Here is a 22,941-nt window from a genome sequence, read left to right as displayed (position 1 = left end):
ACTTGTCCTAATCGCGTCTGGCTCTTTCAGACATGTAAGTAATCGAATTTCTAGGAACACATTGCGGCTTTCTTTACGACTCTTCGACCGAGAAAAAGAGCAAACTCATAAGACGCGCGGCAATTAGGCAGGCCATCGCCAAGTCGCGTTTTCTCCATAAAGTAATTAGGTTGAAACTGAAGTGGAGCCACTTCGCCATCAAGACCGTGTTACACAAACCGGAACGACGTTAATTTTAGACCTTAATTATTCGTCCGAGAAAAACCTCACCCTCCGAAGCGTGCATTTTGGGCGTCATGTGAAGCGTCGGACCGGAAGCGGCACGTAAAATGAAATTTAGGACTCGTAAAACCTTTTACTGATGTTAAGTCGTAATTCACCTTCGATGTAAAATAAAGTTGGAAGTTTTTAAATCGCCATAACAATTCTTACGAGGCTGGCTCGAGGGCTCGCGAATTTTTAACGCGGATCCATCATAAATTTAATTTTAATGGCGGAAAGCCCGAATAAGTGAGTTTCACCGGGAGGACTAATAGCGACAGCCGTCCTGAAATGCCACGGTTAATAACGGGCTTTCGAACCGCAAGTTTTGGTTGGTAATTTGATTGCGAGTAATGGACCAAAATTGTTTGATTTGACTAAAAGCCTGCGGTGGGCCCGGGCGGTCTGGGGACTCGCGGGAGGCGGCGGCCGCCCCCGCGCCAACAACGACGACACAAGTTGACCATCTACCAGTACAAATACAGTATAAATAACCTTCGCAGCCGCCAATTTACAGTTTCCAAGTTTGTGGTAGATGTCGCCTGTGACAACCGCTCCCACTTAAAAAGCTGTCGCGTAGCTATGAAAACTCAGGTTGACTTTTTGCGGTGACGCGGTATCGAGCTCACAATGAACGCGTATCGTATGCTCGGGTAATAATTGTTGACGTGGATCGTCGAAGCGATAAAATTTCTGCCGAAATGTTTCCCGTATTAAAATTATGCCGGAATAAATTTCGAACCGCAGCGCACGTCCTATTCCATTTATTTTACGTACGTATGGATATTGGCTTTCGGCAAAAAATATAAAACTAAATAACATTCCAGAAAGAACAAAGGATATAAAAGCAACCACAACACCTCCACTCCCGGATCTCGAATAAAACACGCCGCATAATTTATTCGAAATTTTAAACTCGGACTCGGCCAATTTAATGCCTGCATTTTATATCAGTTATGTTTCGACAGAACGCGAATGTTTCCCGACCCCTCATTGTTATTCAAACTGGGTTGAATGCGAGTTAGTAAAAAACAACAATGCGTTTCGAACGGAATTTCTTGCTCATCACTCTCTACTTTACCGACCCGAATATACCGGCGTAATTAAATAAGTAAATACAGCCTCGGAGCACTCAAATAAATTGAAATAAAAATAAGCGCGTCTCATTTCGCGAGATGCATCCACTCCGACTGTGAATTTATTTCGTCGTGAGACTAATTGAAAGCGACGGCTTCGGTCGGACTCCATTCATACGCGGATTCATTTAGCTACGACTACAATTAAACTGTTCTGGATGTACTTTTCGCGGGATGAACCAATTACGTCGACTTGTTATTCGCGCGACGCGTGCTTTTGTAATTCCCTAACAATCCCCAAGGAAAAGAGTACGATCCGATTATCTGAATCCTTTCCGAATGATGAAATTGGAAAAGATAGGAGGCAAGAGCAAAAGCGAGTTGTGTGTATAAAATATGGCGGATGTGTGTGTTTCGGTTTAGCTGAATAAGGCGAACCGGTATATAAAACGAAATTATTGGATTAAGTGCGTCAAGACCAACCGTTCTCTATTTCATAGTCCCGTTTGTCTAACCTCGTTAATACTCAAAAACACAAAGCAGAACCATCAGCGAGCTCAATAATGCCGTTGTTTATGCATTAGATATGAGCAGAACTCGCGTAATTCCCCCGGCGGGTGGAAGAAATACAGCCTCATGTTGAAACCGTGACGAAAAAAGCCCATGTCACTAGTTCCCAATGTATTATTAAATTTTTCATTGAAGTAAGGGGCTCGGAGCACAATGCGACCTCCGCTCGCCTGTTTCTTTCACCCGGAAAGGAATACGGGGCTTTAATTGCCTGGAAACGTGGTGGGATGGCGAGATTAACGATAATTTGCCTGAAACAGGTGCCTCGTAGTGCAAATCAATGAACGTATCCGGTTTGAATTTCGCGCCGGAGGAGCTCGGATGCCAAGTGCACACAAATGGAGCAGTCGGTAGGATGAAATTTTACATATACACATCGTCCAGGATTGCCTTTCCGGTGGCAATTACTTGTCGCCGCTCTAATCAAGGCATCATCAAACTTTCCCCGTTCCCACACATAAATTCTAATTTCGACTGCGAAATTACCGCTTATTCAGGCGATTTTTGCCCCGATTCTCCGCCGCAGTGAATTATCGCCGTGGTTGTTTTATGCTTTTCTTTTAGCTTGATTTATGGAAGCTGAATGGTTCATAACCGCAGCGGCCAGCTGCACCCATATTTATCGAGCAAACACGCTTCGCGGCAACTGCAATAATTAAAGACGGGTTGAAAGCCATCTCCAGCTTGTTATTTTGAGCGACGGCACAAAGGCGCTCTTCCTGTAATTACGTCAATTCGAATAATTGAAATCGTCCCGTCCCCATCTTTGATTTCGCCGCCGCTTTTCTTCGGAGATTAGCGGCATGTATCGGGCGGTTTCGCACGGATATGACAGTAATCCATGGATGGGGTATTTGGAATTTCAGCTAAATTCGGGTTGAATTTATTAAGCCGATCTCTTGCGTGCTTATGTGAAGGGTGAATCCGCCCGAGCAGGTTAATAAATGACACGACGAGTCAGGGGAAATGGTGCTATTATTCCTGTATGCTTTGGGGCTGGAAACGTCAAAAGTCAGAGAGAATAATCCGAATTATTCAAAGTGGCTTGTGTGTAAACGGTAAGTCGTGACGTACAACACAGTTTCGCTGAAAAATCGGACCTTTTGATGGCTCGAGAGCGCGAAGAAAGCCCGGAATTACGCCGATTATTTTTATTAGGGGATTTTATCGGGCACAAGTTCTTCCGAGATGTTCTGCAACTGGTGATTTTTTATTGGGAATATCTACTTGCTTCGTGCCGACAATAAAGAGCGAGATCGCAACGACTCTCCCCGAGTTTTATTTTTAGATGGCGATTTTGATACTTTTCAAAGAGAGCGAGGAAACGTGATTTCGACTAACTTACTTTCAGAATTACGAAATTTAATATCGTTTGGCGCATTTATTATACAAGAAAATAATATCGCCCGATGCTCACGTTCATACCAAAAGGTAATTGTTACAATCGCAAGAGCTAAATTAAAACGAACGAAAATGAAGCATAACCGTCAAACTGTTTTCTGATTTTTTTTCCAAATGCAGGACGATTTATTGCTTTGTATCTGTGCAATGAAAACAACTCTTTGTAGCTGAAGTGATAAAGGAAACCCCATAATCGCATTATATTGTAAACCTTTACACAACTTTTGATTCATGTTAGTAGTTCGTGGGCTATTGTCAAGGTCGTCCTTGAAAGAAACCCACTTTCTACTATCGATCCGACTCTTTGTTCTATAAACGTCAGCTAAAAAAATAAACAGTCTTCTGATTCTCGATTTTTTAACTTAACTTAGCAGTCAATTCGTTTCGTCCATTAATTTCACTACCGACTTTTATCGTCAGTTGATAGCGCTCCCAGAATGGAAAAATCTAATAACCCTATCGTTTCATTAATTTAACGATCGTCACAATCTGATTGTAATCGCGCCGTTACTACATCAAACGTGATGAAAAAAGGAAATAAAGCCAAATCGTTATAAGAAAAAATTAAACGGTCGGTATAAATCTCGCAGATGTTATCGCAAAAACACACCAGAGGGCTGTAGAAACTATTTGTGACGAGTCCGAATCCTTAGCGTCCCTTCCTGGTAGTTAAACCATTAATTTAAAATAAAAGAAGCACGCACCCCGGACTCCAAATCCATTCCGTTTTTCAGAATAAAAACTTTTTTAATATATATTTATAAACCGTCTGCAGTTACATGTCACGGAAAGAATGGATCGCATATTGCGTATCTCAAAATAATAAAACGGCGCACTTTGAAAGTTTTTATTTTCCTACGTCACGCACCCATTGGTCGTAATTCTCGTTCTTGCTGCACCCGTGCACCCATGCATGCCAATTAGGTTCTCGGAAGCGGGTCACTTGACCGCGTGTCCCGCCGGATTAGCCGCCCCCGCCTCCAAACCGGTGAGTTAACTCGACGTAGCAACTGCATGTGCATCTTGCCGCCCCCGCTCCCGTTCTAATTAGAGTTGTCGTGTTTAGGTGACCGCAACCGACGGCGACAAAGATCGGCCCCAGAACATCGTGTATTTCCTGACAGGCCAGGGCATCGATCCGGACAATCCAGACAACAGCAAATTCGACATAAACAGGACCACGGGGGAGATATTCGTGCTCAAGGTAGGTGTCGGGATCCATTTCCGCCCCAATTGCTTCTAAAAACCGCATTCGAATGCAGATCGGACGTCGATAATGTCCCTTCACGAGGCCCGCTCGTAAAAGGCTCGTTTCGCCGGGTTCGAGTCAACTGGATGTGCCCTTCAACCCGTTTCACTCATTAGGGCGGATTTTTTCGGCGGAGACGACGTTTTGTTCGAAATTACACAAAGAGAGTTAATCTGGCGATTTTTCATCGCTCGTATCTCTATTACGCTCTCCGGCTCTTCGGCCTTTATCATCTACGGTTTGATTTAAGAGACGCGTTAAAATCTGTAATCCTTCCGACCCTCCTCGTGCCATTATCCGCCCCTCGGTCGTTTTTATTTACTCGGGGCATAAATCGTGTTCCGCCAAAAAACAAGCTGGAAAAGTAGAAAAACCGCTAAGTGCAAGGGTGGCGCTCACTTTAAAGTAAGCGTCATTCGAGTGCACACAAAAACTACTACCACGAATAGTAACCGGGATTTTCTCTAAACACCCCCATTTCCGCTATCTGTATTCACATCATAAAATCACAATCTATCATTTCGTGGTTGTTTATCTTCGTTTACTGGTCTTCCGCTTTCCAGTCGTAACGGTGGACACGAAAAAACTGCTACCGGCGCGAGTAGTAGACGGGATTTTCTCAAGGTCGTCCTTCAAAACAGCCCCATTTCTACTAATGTTTTTGTTTTCTAGCCCTTGGACCGCGACCAGCCCAACGGCCGCCCCCAATGGCGCTTCACGGTGTTCGCCCAAGACGAAGGCGGCGAGGGTCTGGTGGGCTACGCCGACGTGCAGGTCAACCTCAAGGATATTAACGACAACGCGCCCATCTTCCCTCAGGGCGTGTACTTCGGTAACGTGACCGAGAACGGGACGGCCGGCATGGTGGTCATGACCATGACCGCCGTCGACTACGACGACCCTTCGGAGGGGACGAACGCGCGTTTAGTGTACTCCATCGAGAAGAACGTGATCGAGGAGGAAACGGGCTCGCCCATATTCGAAATCGAATCTGAAACGGGCGTCATCAAGACGGCGGTGTGCTGTTTAGACCGCGAACGGACTCCCGATTACTCGATCCAAGTGGTGGCGATGGACGGCGGCGGCTTGAAAGGGACTGGCACCGCCTCCATACGCGTGAAAGACATAAACGACATGCCGCCGCAGTTCACCAAAGACGAGTGGTTGACGGAGGTGGACGAGACGGACGGCACCACGCTGCCCGAGATGCCGATCCTGACGGTGACGGTGCACGACGAGGACGAGACCAACAAGTTCCAGTACAAGGTGCTGGAGAACAGCGGCTACGGGGCGGACAAGTTCACCATGGTGCGCAACAACGACGGGACAGGGAGCTTGAAGATCGTGCAGCCGCTGGACTACGAAGACTTGCTGCAGAGCAACGGATTCCGCTTCAGGATCCAGGTGAACGACAAGGGTGAAGATAACGATAACGACAAGTACCACGTGGCCAACTCGTGGGTGGTGGTGAAGTTGCGCGACATCAACGACAACAAGCCGCAGTTCGAGCGACCCAACATCGAGGTTTCCGTTTACGAAAACGCGGAGGTGGGGAAGAGTCTGGAGACATTTCAGGCCACCGATCCGGATCAAGGCGGTAAAAGCAAAGTCTCGTACGCGATCGACAGGGTTTCGGACCGGAAACGCCAATTCTCGATCAATCAAGAGGGAACTGTGAGTATACAGAGGTCTCTGGACCGTGAAGACACACCCAGGCACCAGGTCAAGATCCTGGCTATCGATGACGGGATTCCGCCGAAAACCGCCACGGCCACGCTCACCGTGATCGTGCAGGATATCAACGACAACGCCCCCACGTTCCTGAGGGACTACAGGCCGGTGTTGCCGGAGCACGTGCCGCCAAGGAAGGTCGTGGAAATCCTGGCTACCGATGATGACGACAGGTCGAAGAGCAACGGGCCGCCGTTCCAGTTCCGGTTGGACCCCGGCGCGGACGACATCATCAGGGCGTCGTTCAAGGTCGAGCAGGATCAAAGTGAGTATGAACCTTCAGGTAATAATCGATCCGAGCTGGTGGGCGGATAAATTATGGATTATGACGCGCAATGTTTACCGGGTAATGGGAATTATCTACTATTAAAAAAATAATTCACTTTGATTATAGGATTAGTGGTATATCAATAACCCGTAGTCTTGTGATAGATGTTTTAGGTGTCACGTTTGATGTTAAATTAACGTTTTTAGAGCACATCTATAAAATTGCGTCTGCTGCGCATTCAGGTTTAGGTTTTATTTGGCGAAACTGTCGAGATTTCGAAAATACCAACAATAGCCTACTAATCTTATATTATTCTCTATGGTATCAAATCAAATGTATTGAGTCAGTCCAACGTAAGTTTTTAAAATTTATTGCATTTAAATTTGATGGTTTTTATCCCCCCAAGGGTAGTGAGCATTCATTATTACTAAGCCGTTTCAGTGTGTTCCCATTAGATGTAAGACGTGATCAAGCCTCTGTTACAATTTTGTAGTCCAGCCCTATTATCGCTATTTCAATACATGTCCCTCCAGTACGTACAAGAAAGCATAATACTTTTTATAATCCACCTAATAGGACTTTAATTTTAAGAAAATCCCCTTTAAGTATATGTTGCAGCAACTGCGAAATTTTTTGTGACAGCTTGCAGTATATTGTAAATTTATTTAATAGAAATTAAATAATATATGTAATTATTTATATTTGTTATTTGTTTAGTTTATATCTACTTGTCCTATTTTGGTACTTTGTATTCTGTGTGGGCAATAAACTCTATCATAATTAATATTATTATTACCTCCTGTTCTGGGCTTCGGTTCGACCCTATAAAAATTTTTCAACGGGCGGAAGGGAAGTGCGCGGAAGCCTGAGTGCACTAATAACGGAATTACGGCGGAGATGCACAGCATTCATTTAATTATGAACGCATACAGACTTGTTTACTTAAATTGGCCATTTCATTCTGAAGCGTGTTCACTTTTAATGTGAACTCGTAGCCTAGCGAGCCAATTAATAGGAAAATAAGAAAACTCGGTATTTACTGAAACGAACTCGCAACTACCGAGCGACGTCCTTTAATTTACAACTAGAGTTATGTTCGAGGGTTGTCTGCTGCATAAAAATTGCCGCAATTTGTTTCCTTTTGCTATCGGAACGCCCGGATGCACGACGTACAATTATTGTGCATTTCCCAGATGCTCGCCTACATTTTTCTAAATATTTCTTCATAATCTTGACAACTCCTGATTGATTACGGCTCGTCTTGGTACACCGCGGCACCTTTTTTCCCTCTTCTCGTGTGTAGTGAAAAATTGCAATGCCGCGGATTCGTCTGACATTTTTTTATCTTCTGCCTCGCCGCTCACTAAATCATGAACAGGAGCATTCAGGACATCCAATTTTTTTCTACAAACGGTTTTCACTCAAACAATACAAGAGAGTAACAATTGGAGCAAACACGAGTTCCTGGTTTGTTTTAAGGACCGTGTTTGCCCAAATTCCACAAATTAATCACAATATTGATCTTAACCTAGGCGTGTAAACTGCTAAATGAGGCTTCTACGTTTCACGTGTATACATTAGTCTGATTGTTTACCCGTATTGTGTATCTTGGATTTTGTCGTTAATTGAACGATTTTTCAACTGCTGGTGGTGGTGACAGCAGCAGTTCTTCAATTATTTTTTGTTGGGTCATTGACCCAACGAGCCTATGGACCAGTGCTAGTTAGGAAACACGATGTAACTACGAGAACTTGTAAATGTACAACAAATTCCATCCAGTACTAAGGAACCTTGATGTATTCTCTCCGAAAGTCGGCCCTCCCTGGCGATGCCGCCAGCGGCAATAAAGTTTCCGCGCTATCAGATGGCTCCCAGTTTAGACTTGGCCGAGATAATCTGCGCGGGTTTATTTATTGTTTGTTTTTCGTCATGTTGCCGGAAAGGCCCGATAAAAGTAGAGGCCGTTGAGCAAACTCCATTTCCATGCACGCGCATGCATGCAACTTTGATTTCCCGCGGATAAGAAAATTTTTGTGACCTGAAAAATAACGGGTTGTTAAAAGCCCGGACAAGATTGTTTACTCCATTTCTCTGGGTTTTTACGTTGGTAATAAACGTAAAACGCACTCTTATCAGGGCCCGCGACGAAACACAAATACACCTAGGCGAATCAATACGGAATAAAAACGGGAGGAGGGGCCAATGTTAAGAGACAATTCATTTAGTCTGTAGCTTCTTGCGCCTCGCCTTTCACCCCATTTGCCGTTTCCTGATGACTCCGGCACACAAAAGACCGGAGTGTTTTCTCCGATTATGACGATCAGTATTCAAGGGTTTAAGCCGAATTCAGACGTTCTGTTTAAGTATTCCGTAAGTTTTGCGCAAGGCAGGAGCAGCCGTTGATCAAAAATGTATCCCGCTGGGGTTAATTTGCAATTATTGGAGAGTGAAGGGGACGAGCGTTTTAATTAAAATTTTCACTCTTGTTATGTCTGTTATTTTCTGATTAAAATGTTAATTTTAGACGAAAGTATGAATAATGTCCGACAGTGAATTGCCGGGAGGCGAGGGATCCGTCAAAAATACGCCGTCTGCTTCTGAGAACTCGGTTCAATCTCTTCATAGTCGCACCCGAGCAGCTGTGCGGTCTCGCGCGAAAACGACGCTATCACACTTTCGCTCCGTCGAGAGTCAAATTTGTTCCAATAATGAAGAATAAACTTGTAACGACGAATTATCGTCGTCGTAATGGGCCACGACTACTCCACCAACGCGCGAATGAAATTTTAACGAACGCTTATAAAAATTAATAAGTAGAAAGAGGGTCTGGAAAGTTCAGGGATTGTTAAGAAGTTTGCGAATGCATGGGAAGATCAATTAAATCCGTGCTATTTCACTTATCGCCCCCGGGGGATCTTTTTATGAAATTTAATGAACGAAGCAACTTTAAAGCAAAGCCGCGTAAGCCTCGCTTTATTCTAAGGTATTTCTCCATCGCTCGTTTTTAATTCAACGCAGATTATCGTCACAGTTAAAAGTAGGGTGTTCCTCGAGGGTAAACGAGATCCCGCCGCCATAATCCAGAAAGGGTGTCACAGTCGCAAACTTCCCGAACCCGCATAACTCGTCGGTGTCTTTCCGTCCCAAGCAAACAATAAGTATTGCGTCTCGACACTTATTGCCCGACTTGGTGACGGTTGACGGGGGGAATTAGCGCTCTGGCAGTAATGAAACCCTCCCGGCCGAAATTGTGCCATCTCCGAGCGTGTAATGAGCGTAATAACTCGCGAATATTAATTTGATTGCAGAGGGTGCGAACGGAGACGGCATGGCCATCGTGTCGTCGTTGCGCTCGTTCGACCGGGAGCAGCAAAAGGAGTACCTCATCCCCATCGTGATCAAGGACCACGGCAATCCCGCCATGAGCGGCACCAGCACCTTGACCGTCGTCATCGGCGACGTCAACGACAACAAAATGCAGCCCGGTTCGAAGGAAATCTTCGTCTACAACTACCAGGGACAAGCGCCTGAGACCGAAATCGGGCGCGTCTATGTGTACGACTTGGACGACTGGGACTTGCCTGACAAGAAGTTCTACTGGGAGACCACCGAACACCCCAGGTTCAAGCTCAACGAGGACACGGGGATGATCTCCATGAAGCACGGCACCCGCGACGGCAAGTATCACCTCAGGTTCAAGGTCTACGACAGGAAGCACACCCAGACGGACGTACCGGCTAACGTCACCGTCACCGTCAAGGAGATCCCGCACGAGGCCGTGGTCAACTCCGGGTCGGTGCGTATCGCCGGCATCACCGACGAGGACTTCATCCGGATCTGGGACTACAAGACGCAGAGTCTGTCCAGGAGCAAGGCGGACAAGTTCAAGGACAAGATCGCGGATCTCCTGAACACGGACAGGGACAACGTGGACGTGTTCAGCGTGCAGCTGCGGCGGAAGCACCCGCCGTTGACGGACGTGCGGTTCTCGGCCCACGGCTCGCCGTACTACAAGCCGGTGCGGCTGAACGGGATCGTGCTGATGCACCGAGAGGACATCGAGAAGGACGTGGGGATCAACATAACCATGGTGGGAATCGACGAGTGCCTGTACGAGAACCAGATGTGCGAAGGCTCCTGTACGAACACTCTTGACATAAGTGCCTTGCCCTACATGGTGAATGCCAACAAGACGTCGTTAGTGGGTGTCCGGGTTGACGTCCTCGCTGAGTGTACCTGCGGCGCGCGGAACTTCTCCAAGGAGGAGAACTGCCGCAACACGCCGTGCTACAACGGCGGTCGATGCATCGAAACGCGCTACTCGCTCTCGTGCTCGTGTCCGGCGGGCTACAACGGGCCCAGGTGCCAGCAAACCTCGCGTAGTTTCAGAGGGAACGGCTGGGCGTGGTACCCGGCTCTGGAGATGTGCGACAAGTCGCATCTTCATTTCGAATTCGCGACGCGCAAAGCCGACGGGTTGCTCTTGTACAACGGACCCATCGTCCCTCCCGAGTCCGACGAAGTCATGGTGTCCGACTACATCGCCGTGGAGCTCGAACGCGGCTACCCTCGCCTGCTGCTCGACTTCGGCTCGGGGACCCTCGAGCTGCGCGTCAAGACCAAGAAGACTCTCGACGACGGGGAGTGGCACCGGATCGACGTCTTCTGGGACAGCGAGAACGTGCGCATGGTAGTCGACTATTGCAAATCCGCAGACATCGCGGAGTTGGAAGACGGGACGCCGCCCGAATTCGACGACAGCACTTGTCAGGCTCAGGGCACGATTCCTCCGTTCAACGAATACCTAAACGTGAACGCCCCGCTCCAGTTGGGCGGGTTGTACGTGGAGCAGTTCGATCCCACGCACTACCACTGGCAGTATATGCCCGTGGGGAAAGCTTTCGACGGCTGCATCCGCAATTTGTTCCATAATTCCAAGTTGTACGATTTGGCCCATCCGGGACTGTCGAGGAACAGCGTTGCGGGCTGCCCGCAAACCGAGGAGATGTGCGGTAGGTCGGACGCCACGTCCAGATGTTGGGAACACGGAACGTGCGTGGGAAGCTTCAACGAGGCGAAGTGTCAGTGCAAGCCGGGATGGACGGGACCGGCGTGCACGATAGCCACGATACCGACGTCCTTCAAACCACAGTCGTACGTCAAATACGCGCTGAGTTTCGAGCCGGACCGATTCTCCACGCAGATACAACTGAGATTTAGGACCCGCGAAGAGCACGGGGAGTTGTTCAGAGTGTCGGATCAGCACAACCGGGAGTACGGAATCCTGGAAATCAAGGACTCGAGGCTGTACTTCAGGTAATTAACTTGATTAAATCATAGTCGCTTGACGTAACGACATATTCATAGGTACAACCTCAACTCCTTGAGGACCGAAGAGAAAGACATTTGGCTTAGCGCGGTCACCGTGGACGACGGTCAGTGGCACGTCGCTCGGGTAAGTCGCTACGGATCCGCCGCCACCCTGGAACTCGACGGCGGCGAAGGCCGGCGCTACAACGAGACCTTCGACTTCGTCGGCCACCAGTGGCTCCTAGTTGATAAACAAGAGGGGGTGTATGCCGGCGGAAAAGCCGAATACACGGGAGTGCGAACCTTCGAAGTATACGCCGACTATCAGAAAGGTAACACTAGAATTTCTGTCGAACAAGTGTATAACTTTTGTGTAGGTTGCTTGGACGATATCCGATTGGAAGGTAAGCACCTGCCGCTACCGCCTGCGATGAACGGCACCCAATGGGGTCAAGCCACCATGGCCAGGAACCTCGAACGCAATTGCCCGTCGAACAAACCCTGCGCCAACGTGATTTGTCCCCAACCCTTCGAATGCGTAGATCTGTGGAACGATTACGAGTGCACGTAAGTAAATCCGCCCGATTTCGCCGTCCTTTCATGATAATTAGTTTCGATTTAAAAAGAAGGTTTTTTTTCCTTTGACTCTTCCCCCAGACGTACTTGGAAGTTGTTTGCGGCGTCGTTTCGTGGTTAATTTAAACTTTTAAACGAGACTCTCTTTGCATTATGACAACTTCAAAAGTACGCGAGGAAACGTTTTATTTTTATTTGCGACGGCACTGAGTTCTGTGTCTTTGATTTCCACTTGAATGGTGACGGGTGGTGTGGCTTGGTGTGAAGTTTGGTTTTTGGGTTGAGTTTGTACGAGCAATAAAATTTTGGTGTTTTAATAGGAATGTCGGTATTTTGCATAGTTAATTGTCTCTCATCTACTAATAATCGCACGCTCGCCTCCACAACGGCGAACTATTAAATTACGGTGAAACAATTTTGTTCCAGCGAGAAGAATTTCCAACGTGATGATGTCGAATGACGACGGAGCGAATTTTCACGGAATAATTCAAAAGATTACTGTTGTCTTAGTTTTATGTAAAGTTCATTTATGCTTTAGAATAATGTAGAATTTCGGGTTTTTTTGTTGCGGAATAATTACGTATAATTACGTTCCGCTGAGGTTGCTGAGTCTTTCATCAAATTATAAAATAATGGGAGACGGGAGGTTTTGTGCAAAGTTTATGAATACCGTATTATGAGATTAGGTTAGAAGTTGCATGTACTTGTTCTATTATAAATAAAGAAAGTGTTGCTGAGCATAATAGTGTTCGGATTAATAAAGCTAATGGAATTCCTTATCAGAATTTTGCGAAAACGGGAGTACGTGAAACGTTTTATTTTGGACTAATTATAACTTTAAACAATGAAAATAAAACTTGTAAGATTCCCGCGAATGCACGATATCACGAGACTAAATTGTCACGAGTGGAAAGAACAGAGAAAGCTGATAATTAATGGCGTAGAGATTAAACTTTTTGTCCCATTCCATATTCAAACCGCAATAATAAAATATATTTTATGTTTGCGCAAAATTCAATTTTGTATTTTAAATGAAAACCAATCATACCCGAACACGCGAGCAAAACACCGATTCAAAGTTTAATTAGAAGATATGGCATTCATTCACAGCGGCTAATTTCCATACACAGATATCAAAATTCAATTTCGAACCTTAGCTGCTCTGTATTTTTTTTTGTTGACTAATTTTTATTAACGTGCTTAATTTCTCTTCCAACTTTTAAAATAACCTCCTCGGGCTCTGGAAAAAATACGTTCCGCTAAATTGCCTCCAATTTGTGTTTTATTAAAACATCAAAAGTTTTTTGTAACAATACTGGATGCCGAATTTTGTTTAATTGAACCCTTTGGTGAAATAATTTTCTTGTGGTGGTAGCGTTGTTGTTGCTTGCATGCGTCGAATAACGTTGTCTGTCCTTGTGTAACAGCTGCGGGGAGGGTCGTGTTATGTCTCCCGACAGTAAGGACTGCATGGACAAAGATGAATGCGTGGATTTACCGTGTTTGAACGGTGGTACCTGCTTCAATTTGGAACCGCGGCTGAGGTACCGCTGTCACTGTCCTGACGGTTTCTGGGGCGAAAACTGCGAGCTCATTCAGGAGGGACAGACCCTTAAACTCAGCATGGGAGCACTCGCAGCTATCCTAGTCTGCTTGCTCATCATTCTCAGTAAGAAACTAGCTTAACAGCACGTCGCATGCGTAGTCCTTCTAGTTCTTTCTTCTTTTCTTATAACAATAACCTCAGTGCCAGAGCAAGGGTGTCTTCTTTGTGGGTGAGTATTTAATGATTTTTTGTGGATTTAGATGTCCCCCGGGGTACAAGTTCCGCAATCACGACTGCGTTAACGACAACGAGTGCATGTGGTTGCCGTGCATTAACGGGGGGGTGTGCAGAGACCACATTCCCCCTCTGAAATACCAGTGCGTATGCCCTTCGGGCTATACCGGAGTTCATTGCGAGCTAGAAATTGCCGCGTCCGGAGCTATAATGCCTTCCAAGGACTTTATCGTAGCCGTTATCGTGTGTCTGTTGGTCCTTCTAGGTAAGTAACACACGGTTGCACCTAATCTGTCCCCAAGCACCGCAATATCGTCGATCGATGAAAGAAATACCTCTCCCTCCACATACCGCACGATCCGAAAAGATCGCCGCCTCTCTAATTGCGAGTCCACTTTACAATGACCGGCCCTTTTTTATCGTGCGGTATCTGCGGAATGCCCCAACTAACTCCCTTTTTGCAGTCCTAGTTTTGGTATTTGTGGTGTACAACCGGCGGCGAGAGGCGCACATCAAGTATCCGGGGCCGGACGACGACGTCCGCGAAAACATCATCAATTACGATGATGAAGGAGGTGGCGAGGACGATATGACTGCTTTCGACATCACCCCGCTCCAGATCCCCATCGGCGGACCTCTTCCCGAATTAGCCCCGCCCAAACTCGGATGTAAGTCGAGAGCTCGCGAGCTCGAAAAGCAAAAATCAACCGTTTTCTTGTGTGCAGTTTCGATGATCGGCGTCGGGCAAGAACCCAACGTTGGAGTTTTTATAGAGGAACACAAGAAGCGCGCCGACAGCGATCCCAACGCTCCCCCGTTCGACGATCTCAGGAACTACGCGTACGAGGGAGGCGGCAGCACGGCCGGATCGCTCAGCTCACTCGCCTCAGGTGAGATTATGCGTGGCGGGTTGAAGTAGGGACACCTAATATCGAATTAGTCGGTAATGCGATCGGCGATTTGTACGAGGACGTGACTGATCGGCCTGGAAACGGATATTGGGAAGTCGCAACTAGCGGAGTAGGGGGCTAAGATTGCGCTAAGAAGTTTATTAATCTCACTAGAACTAATGCACTAAACTTACGATTAGTGTTAGGCGGGAGGGATTTAAGGCTCCCCGCTAGTTTTGTTGTTTAACGCAAATTGAGAATAGTCCGGACAGCGACCAAAAATACAGACGAAATTAGGAATAAATGCAACGGGTAGGGCGGGTTACGGGTCAATTTCATCAGCTAAATCTGCTTTCCATTTAACCGCTCAAGTGACCGAAGTAGATCGCTCCCGATTAGCTCCGGATCGAATCACTTTTAAAAACAAATGGAAATGGAACACACATTTCGAGATCAAATCCGAGTTTTTTTTATTAAATAAACCGGGAAACACTTTTACAAAATTGTACATGGCTATACCGGGTGTCTGGAAAATGGGGAATTAAGTCTTCAGTACGTTATGTACGGAGGTTCCGGAAGTCCCAAAAAACTAATAAAAAAATTCTTTATGATGTAGGTTATGAAAAAAACGTAATTTTAAAAAAGTAAAAACCTCCGGCGTACTTTCAGATTTCTTAGTAATGATGGTGACTAAAATCCACCTTTTATTTTCTTTAGGACAATAACCCGAACAACCAGTAGTCATTTATAAATTATAAACAGAAACAGAAACAACATATTCAAAATTTCTACCTTGTGCAGATAAGTAAGCTAGTAATGTTTCCAAATTTTGATCATTTTTTCTAAAAGTTAGTCATCAGTACTTGCTAAGATAAAATTGATTTTGGCAATTAGATACCCTGTAAGAAAAGAGGGGGTGGATGGGCGGTACTATAGTACCTGTTAAGATACGACTAATTTTGGCAAATGACACCCAAATTGTTTTAAATTTTTCAAAAAAAAACTGGGTCCCAAAATGAACTCAAAAACAAGTCAGGAGTCGTATCTTAGAAGGTACTAGCCCCGCCCGCCCATCCCCTCTTTTGTTAGAGGGTATATAATGTGCCAAAATCAGTCTTATCTTAGCAGGTAATCAGCCCCACCCACCCACCCTCTCTTTTCTTAGAGGGTATATAATGTGCCAAAATCAGTTTTATCGTATCAGGTAGTGATGAGTAACTTTTACAAAAAATTGTCAAAATTTTAAAATATTACGAGTTTAGTTATATGTACAAGACATACACTTTGAACATCTTTAGAGTTTAATTGGTTATGCCTTAAGGGATTTTTCTTAGCTAGTACTTGCTAAGATATAACTGATTTTGGCAAATGACATATCCTCTAGGAAAAGAGAGGGTAAGAGATGAGATAACACTGATTTAGGCAAAAGAGATACCCTCTAAGAAAAGAAAGGGTGAGTGACAGGTACTAGCCCCGCCCACACACCCTCTCTTTTCTTAGAGAGTATTTGATATGCCAAAATCAGTTTTATCTTACCAGGTAGTCAGCCCCGCCCACCCACACTCTCTTTTCTTAGAAGGTATGTCATTTTCTAAAATCAGTTCTATCTTAGCAGGTAACAGGTTGAATATCTCTAGTGTTTGGTTGGTTATGCTTTAATGGATTTTTCTTAGGTAATACCTGTTAAGATAGAACTGATTCTCGCAAATGACATACCTTCTAAGAAAAGAGAGGGTGGGTGGGCGGGGCAGACTACCTTCTAAGAAAAAACTGATTTTGGCAAATAACATATCCCTTAAGAAAAGAGAGGGTGGGTGGGCGGGGCTAACTACCTGCTATGATAAAACTGATTTTGATAATGAGATACCCGCTAAGACAAGAGAGGGTGAGTAGGCGGGGCTAGTACTTACTAAAATAAGACCGATTTTGGCAAATGACATACCCAGATTGTTTTAAATTTTTCAAAAAAAAGCTGGGTCTCAAAATTAACTTAAGAACCAGTCAGGTCAGAGTTTTATCTGAGCAAGTATAAGCTCCACCCACCCACCTTCTCTTTTCTTAGAGGGTGCCAAGGTCAGTCTTATCTTAGCAGGTACTAGCGCCGCCCACTCACCCTTTCTTTTCTTAAAGGATATGTTATTTGCCAGAATCAGTTTTTTCTTAGCAGGTAGTCTGCCCCGCCCACCCGCCCTCTCTTTTCTGGGAAGGTATACCATTTGCCAAAATCAGTTCTATCTTAGCAGGTAACAGGTTGAATATATCTAGTGTTTGGTTGGTTATGCTTTAATGGATTTTTCTTAGCTAATACCTTCTAAGATAGAACTGATTTTGGCAAATGACATACCTTCTAAGAAAAGAGAGGGTGGGTGGGCGGGGCAGACTAATTGCTAAGAAAAAACTGATTTTGGCAAATAACATATCCTTTAAGAAAAGAGAGGGTGGGTGGGCGGGGCTAACTACCTGCTATGATAAAACTGATTTCGGCAAATGAGATACCCTCTAAGAAAAGACAAGATGAGTGGGCGGGGCTAGTACTTACTAAAATAAGACCGATTTTGGCAAATGAAATACACAAATTGTTTCGAATTTAAAAAAAAACTGAGTCCCAAAATTAACTCATAAACAGGTCAGGTAAGAGTCTTATCTTAGCAAGTACAAGCCCCACCCAACCACCCTTTTTTTTCTTAGAGGGTATGTGATTTGCCAAGGTCAGTCTTATCTTAGCAGGTATTAGCCCCGCCCACCCACCCTCTCTTTCCTTAGAGAGTATCTGATATGCCAAAATCAGTTTTATCTTAGCAGGTAGATAGCCCCGCCCACCCACCCCCTCTTTTCTTAAAGGATATGTTATTTACCAAAATCAGTCTTATCTTAGCAGGTAGCCAGCCCCGCCCACCCACCTCTCTTTTCTTAGAAGGTATGTCATTTGCGAAATTCAGTTCTATCTTAGCAGATAACAGGTTGAATATCTAGTGTTTGGTTGGTTATGCTTTAATGGATTTTTCTTAGCTAATACCTGCTAAGATAGAACTAATTTTCGCAAATGACATACCTTCTAAGAAAAGAGAGGATGGGTGGGCGGGGCAGACTACCTGCTAAGAATAAACTAATTCTGGCAAATAACATATCCTTTAAGAAAAGAGAGGGTGGGTGGGCGGGGCTAACTACTTGCTAAGATAAAACTGATTTTGGCAAATGAGATCCCCCTAAGAAAAGAGAGGGTGCGTAGGCGTCCCTAGTACTTACTAAAATAAGACCGATTTTGGCAAATGACATACACAGATTGTTTCGAATTTAAAAAAAAAACTGAGTCCCAAAATTAAGTCATAAACAGGTCAGGTAAGAGACTTATCTTAGCAAGTACAAGCCCCACCCACCCACCCTTTTTTTTCTAAGAGGGTATGTGATTTGCCAAGGTCAGTCTTATCTTAACAGGTACTAGCCCCGCCCACCCACCCTCTCTTTCCTTAGAGAGTATCTGATATGCCAAAATCAATTTTATCTTAGCAGGTAGTTAGCCCCGCCCACCCACCCCCTCTTTTCTTAAAGGATATGTTATTTGCCAAAATGAGTCTTATCTTAGCAGTTAGCCAGCCCCGCCCACCCACCTCTCTTTTCTTAGAAGGTATGTCATTTGCCAAAATCAGTTCTATCTTAGCAGGTAACAGGTTGAATATCTCTAGTGTTTGGTTGCTTATGCTTTAATGGATTTTTCTTAGCTAATACCTGCTAAGATAGAACTGATTTTGGCAAATAATATACCTTCTAAGAAAAAAGAGGGTGGGTGGGCGGGGCAGAATAACTGCTAAGAAAAAACTGATTCTGGCAAATAAAATATCCTTTAAGAAAAGAGAGGGTGGGTGGGCGGGGCTAACCACCTGCTAAGATAAAACTGATTTTGGCAAATGAAATACCCTCTATGAAAAGAGAAGATGAGTGGACGGGGTTAGTACTTACTAAAATAAGACCGATTTAGGCAAATGACACACTCAGATTGTTACAAATTTTTCAAAAAAAAAACAGAGTCCGAAAATTAACTCATAAACGGGTCAGGTAAGAGTCTTATCTTAGCAAGTACAAGCCCGACCGACTGACCCTCTCTTTTTTTAGAGGGTATGTCATTTGCCAAGGTCAGTCTTATCTTAGTAGGTATTAGCCCCGCCCACCCACCCTCTCTTTTCTTAGAGGGTATGTGATTTGCCAAGGTCAGTCTTATCTTAGCAGGTACTAGCCCCGCACCCTCCCTTTTCTTCGAGACTATCTGATATGCCAAGGTCAGTCTTATCTTAACAGGTAGTCAGCCCCGCCCACCCACCCTCTCTTTTTTTAGAAGGTATGTCATTTGCCAAGATCAGTTCTATCTTAGCAGGTAACAAGTTGAATATCTCTAGCGTTCGGTTGGTTATGCTTTAATGGATTTTTCTTAGCTAGTACCTGCTAAGATAGAACTGATTTTGGCAAATGAGACACCCTCTAAGAAAAGAGAAGGTGGGTGGGCGGGACTAGTATCTCTTAAATTAAGACCGACTTTGGCAAATGACATACCCAGATTGTTTTAAATTTTTCAAAAAAAAAACTGGGTCTCAAAATTAACTTAAAAACAAGTCAGGTCAGAGTCTTATCTGAACAGGTACGAGCCCCGCCCGCCAACCCTCTCTTTTCTTAGCGGGTATCTCATTTGTCAAAATCAGTTTCATCCTAGCAGGTACTAGTCCCGCCCACCCGCCCTCTGTTTTCTTAGGGAGTATCTGATTTGCCAAAATCCGTTTTATCTTAGCAAGTACTGACGACTAACTTTTACAAAAACTTATCAAAATTTGGAAATATTACGAGTTTAGTTATATACACAAGATAGAAATTTTGAACATCTCTAGTGTTTAGTTGGTTATGCTTTAATGGATTTTTCTTAGTACCTACCAAGATAGAACCGATTTTGGCAAATGGTGTATCTTCTAAGAAAACAGAGGGTGGGTGGGCGGGACTAGTTCCTGCTAAGATAAGACTGATTTTAGCAAATGACGTATCCTGGAAGAAATTTAATTAATTTATTATAAAAAAATTGGTCGAAGGTTACGTCCATAGAACTTCCCTCGCCCATAACGTACAGTTTGTCAAATCCAGCAATTTCGAAAAATTAAAAAATTTGATTTTGTCACTTTTATTGTTTTCTATGGCAACCATGATAAGCTAAAATAAAAATATCTAATGTTTGAGTAAAGGTTAAGAAACGTGCTAACCGTTTATTACAAGTCAGTTTTTCTATTACAAAATTTTGCATTGTAATACCAATAATAAAAGTATTGTATTATTGTTATTCTTAAATAGTTATTTATAATCAATAAAATACACGATAACGAAACAATTTAATCGAACAGAAACTAAACTAAAAGATGTTTTCTAGACTTTTTTATTGCTCTGACTTCGGCTTATTGAATAAAACGCTAGATTTTATTTTGATTTTCGATGTCGTAATTCATATTTGGTTAATTATAACTTGTCTAGAGCTTGGGGGGGCTCAGCATCTTTTAGCCTCCCCCTAGCTACGGCCTTGTTCTAGGGGTTATGAAATATTCAAAAAATATTAAAATACCAAATTGCCCGACGGACTGCATTACTGTACGCCTTTAGGTTACCCTCGATGAGAAAACAACTTGAAAGTGTTTATGTTTATGCATCGGAAGAATGTCACGTAGAAATTAGTTTGATTTGAATGAGTTCGTCTCCTCAAAACAAAGAATCAAAACTATTAAGCTGTAAGCTACAATCGACAAAATGTTCTGAATATTATTATTATAATTCTTATTAAATAAAGACGTCTGCATTTGATTGTTAAAAGCGTAGCAGAGAGCTAATCTGCCATTTTCCAGACACCCGGTATAGTAAGAAGAAAATTAAAGACATTTCAACCAACATGTCTAACACCAATTTAGAAAACAAAACAAAACTAAAGCAAAGCAATGATCACCTGCAGTATACCTAATTGTGAAGAGAACAATAGAGCAACTTATTTTTTTTACGTATAAAAATGAGTTGTGATTTTTACATTTAAGCGGGGAGTGTTGTGGCGACCGACATTAAATGTGCTTGTTTTGCTGCAGCGTGAATATGTGCGTTCGCAGACCGACGTTTATTGAAATTCATCGTTTCGGTTGCCAAACTATCAAACAATATCTCAATTTTATCTGCGATGGTCGCTCGGATTTCAATTAGAACACATTTTATTATCGTTTGACGGTATTTAACCGCATTCCTAATGATCGGTTTAACGGTTAAACATGGCGAACTAATTACGTCGTCGCTAATGTATGAAACAAGTTACTTAGCGTAATGGAAACTGTAATTAATCGTGCACTTTCTACCGAAGACGAATGTAGAAAAAAGGCGTCAGACGTCGCGAAGTTTGCGTTCGCCCATCCATCATTTAGCCAATCAGCTCGGCACAATCGCAAAATCAAACGCTCATGAATTATGAAAAGCATTTTTTATGAAAAAATAAATAAGAATCTTGCGGGGTTTCCGAGCTTTATGGCTCGTAACTTTTTTTGTGTACGCCTCATAAATTATTTGGCGAAAGTTTTACGCAAGCGGAAGCTCGTCCGTAATGAAAACAAGGCGTTCGCGTTTGTTTGTTCGATTTCGGTGGAAATAAAAGATTGTTGATTTTAGGTACCGACGACGAGGCTCAAGAATACGACTACTTGGGCGCTTGGGGTCCCCGCTTCGACAAACTAGCAGACATGTACGGTCCAGGAGAAGAGACTGAGCAAGAGGAAGAATAAGTGTCGAGTCGTAATTAGTGAAAAACACATTCCTTCGACGTCTAAAGCTTCTCACGTGTCCTGCGTGTTTAATAAGACTGTCGCAGTTCTGCTGCATCATATAAATAATTGTAGAGAATTTATACGGGCGCTGTCGGCGAGACCTTCCGGGGCAACTGGCGCAATTCGGGGCACTTCGATCGAACTGGGCCTAATAATATTTACTTGTTTGTGACCACTGCCACAATTCTTTGCATGTACCACTTTCGGTTGAGTTCTTTTTTTCCTCTTCGGGACGTCTCGGTGGCAGTGCCGTAATGTTGCATATGTTTTATTTGTAAAGCACATAAATACCATTGTCATGTATCGTTGAGCCAGTATTCCTACGAACAATGTACGTGTAGGCAGTCACTACATTTTAGGTCAAATTACAGGTTTAGTCTAGTTAACACTGTGCGAATGGAGAGCGACGGAGTGGAAGATACGCGTGGACTGTGTATATAGGAGCATCACAGAACACATCGTTTTGATATAGCACCTTGCGTAACATGTTGCCATATTACAGGACATTTTTGATAATTTTTCAGCTCACTAGGGTTCTTGTGTTGTAGTTATGTATATAGGAGTCACGTGGACGACTGATTCGTGTGCATGTTTCGAGAGCCAGTGCCAATTATTATAACTTATAAATGTAATAAATCTTGAATGCTGTGTAATAATTATGATATTATGTGTTTGCACTTGTGTATTGTTTCAAATATGTATACTTAATATTCTTATGACATCGCACCATATAACAACACTCGGCGATTCGTTTCCTCATCATTAGCCCATCCTGATTCACGTTCGTTTTTGTTCTAGTGGTAATTTTGAGTGCATTCTAGTGATTCTTGTTTTATGAGTTCTTTGTCATAAGGAATTCGTAGAAAGATTTATGTACCTTTTTTGTACAAGAAATTTATTTAAAATTTTATTTAAAATAAACTTCTAGAGATTTACTCTGTCTTTCTGTTACCTTCATTCGTACCAAATATACATTAATCTTCCAATATTACTACGAATTTCGTAGAA

At 43.9% G+C, this 22,941-nt stretch overlaps 1 protein-coding gene across 2 annotated transcripts in view; it reads left to right on the top strand.

Moving 5' to 3' along the window:
- The window catches only part of Cadn2 (Cadherin-N2), a 175,452-nt gene extending 152,584 nt beyond the window's left edge, over positions 1–22,868 (top strand). For both annotated transcript variants that reach the window (XM_064062207.1, XM_064062208.1), the window contains exons 5-12: positions 4,375–4,512; positions 5,230–6,553; positions 9,865–11,872; positions 11,924–12,198; positions 12,244–12,433; positions 13,870–14,111; positions 14,687–15,112; positions 21,779–22,868. In XM_064062207.1, coding sequence (XP_063918277.1) covers positions 4,375–4,512; positions 5,230–6,553; positions 9,865–11,872; positions 11,924–12,198; positions 12,244–12,433; positions 13,870–14,111; positions 14,687–15,112; positions 21,779–21,891 — 4,716 coding nt within the window. In that variant the 3' untranslated portion in view covers positions 21,892–22,868. The remainder of the gene's footprint in view (positions 1–4,374; positions 4,513–5,229; positions 6,554–9,864; positions 11,873–11,923; positions 12,199–12,243; positions 12,434–13,869; positions 14,112–14,686; positions 15,113–21,778) is intronic.
- The last annotated feature ends 73 nt before the right edge of the window (positions 22,869–22,941 follow it).

This window comes from Zophobas morio, unplaced genomic scaffold (assembly GCF_036711695.1).
Source record: "Zophobas morio isolate AGI-343-1 ecotype UQ-CSIRO unplaced genomic scaffold, CSIRO_AGI_Zmor_V1 ptg000022l, whole genome shotgun sequence".
In the NCBI taxonomy this organism is placed as follows: Eukaryota; Metazoa; Arthropoda; class Insecta; order Coleoptera; family Tenebrionidae; genus Zophobas; species Zophobas morio.
The sequence above is the reverse complement of the archived record's forward strand: the minus strand, read 5'-3'. Positions and strand labels throughout refer to the sequence as shown.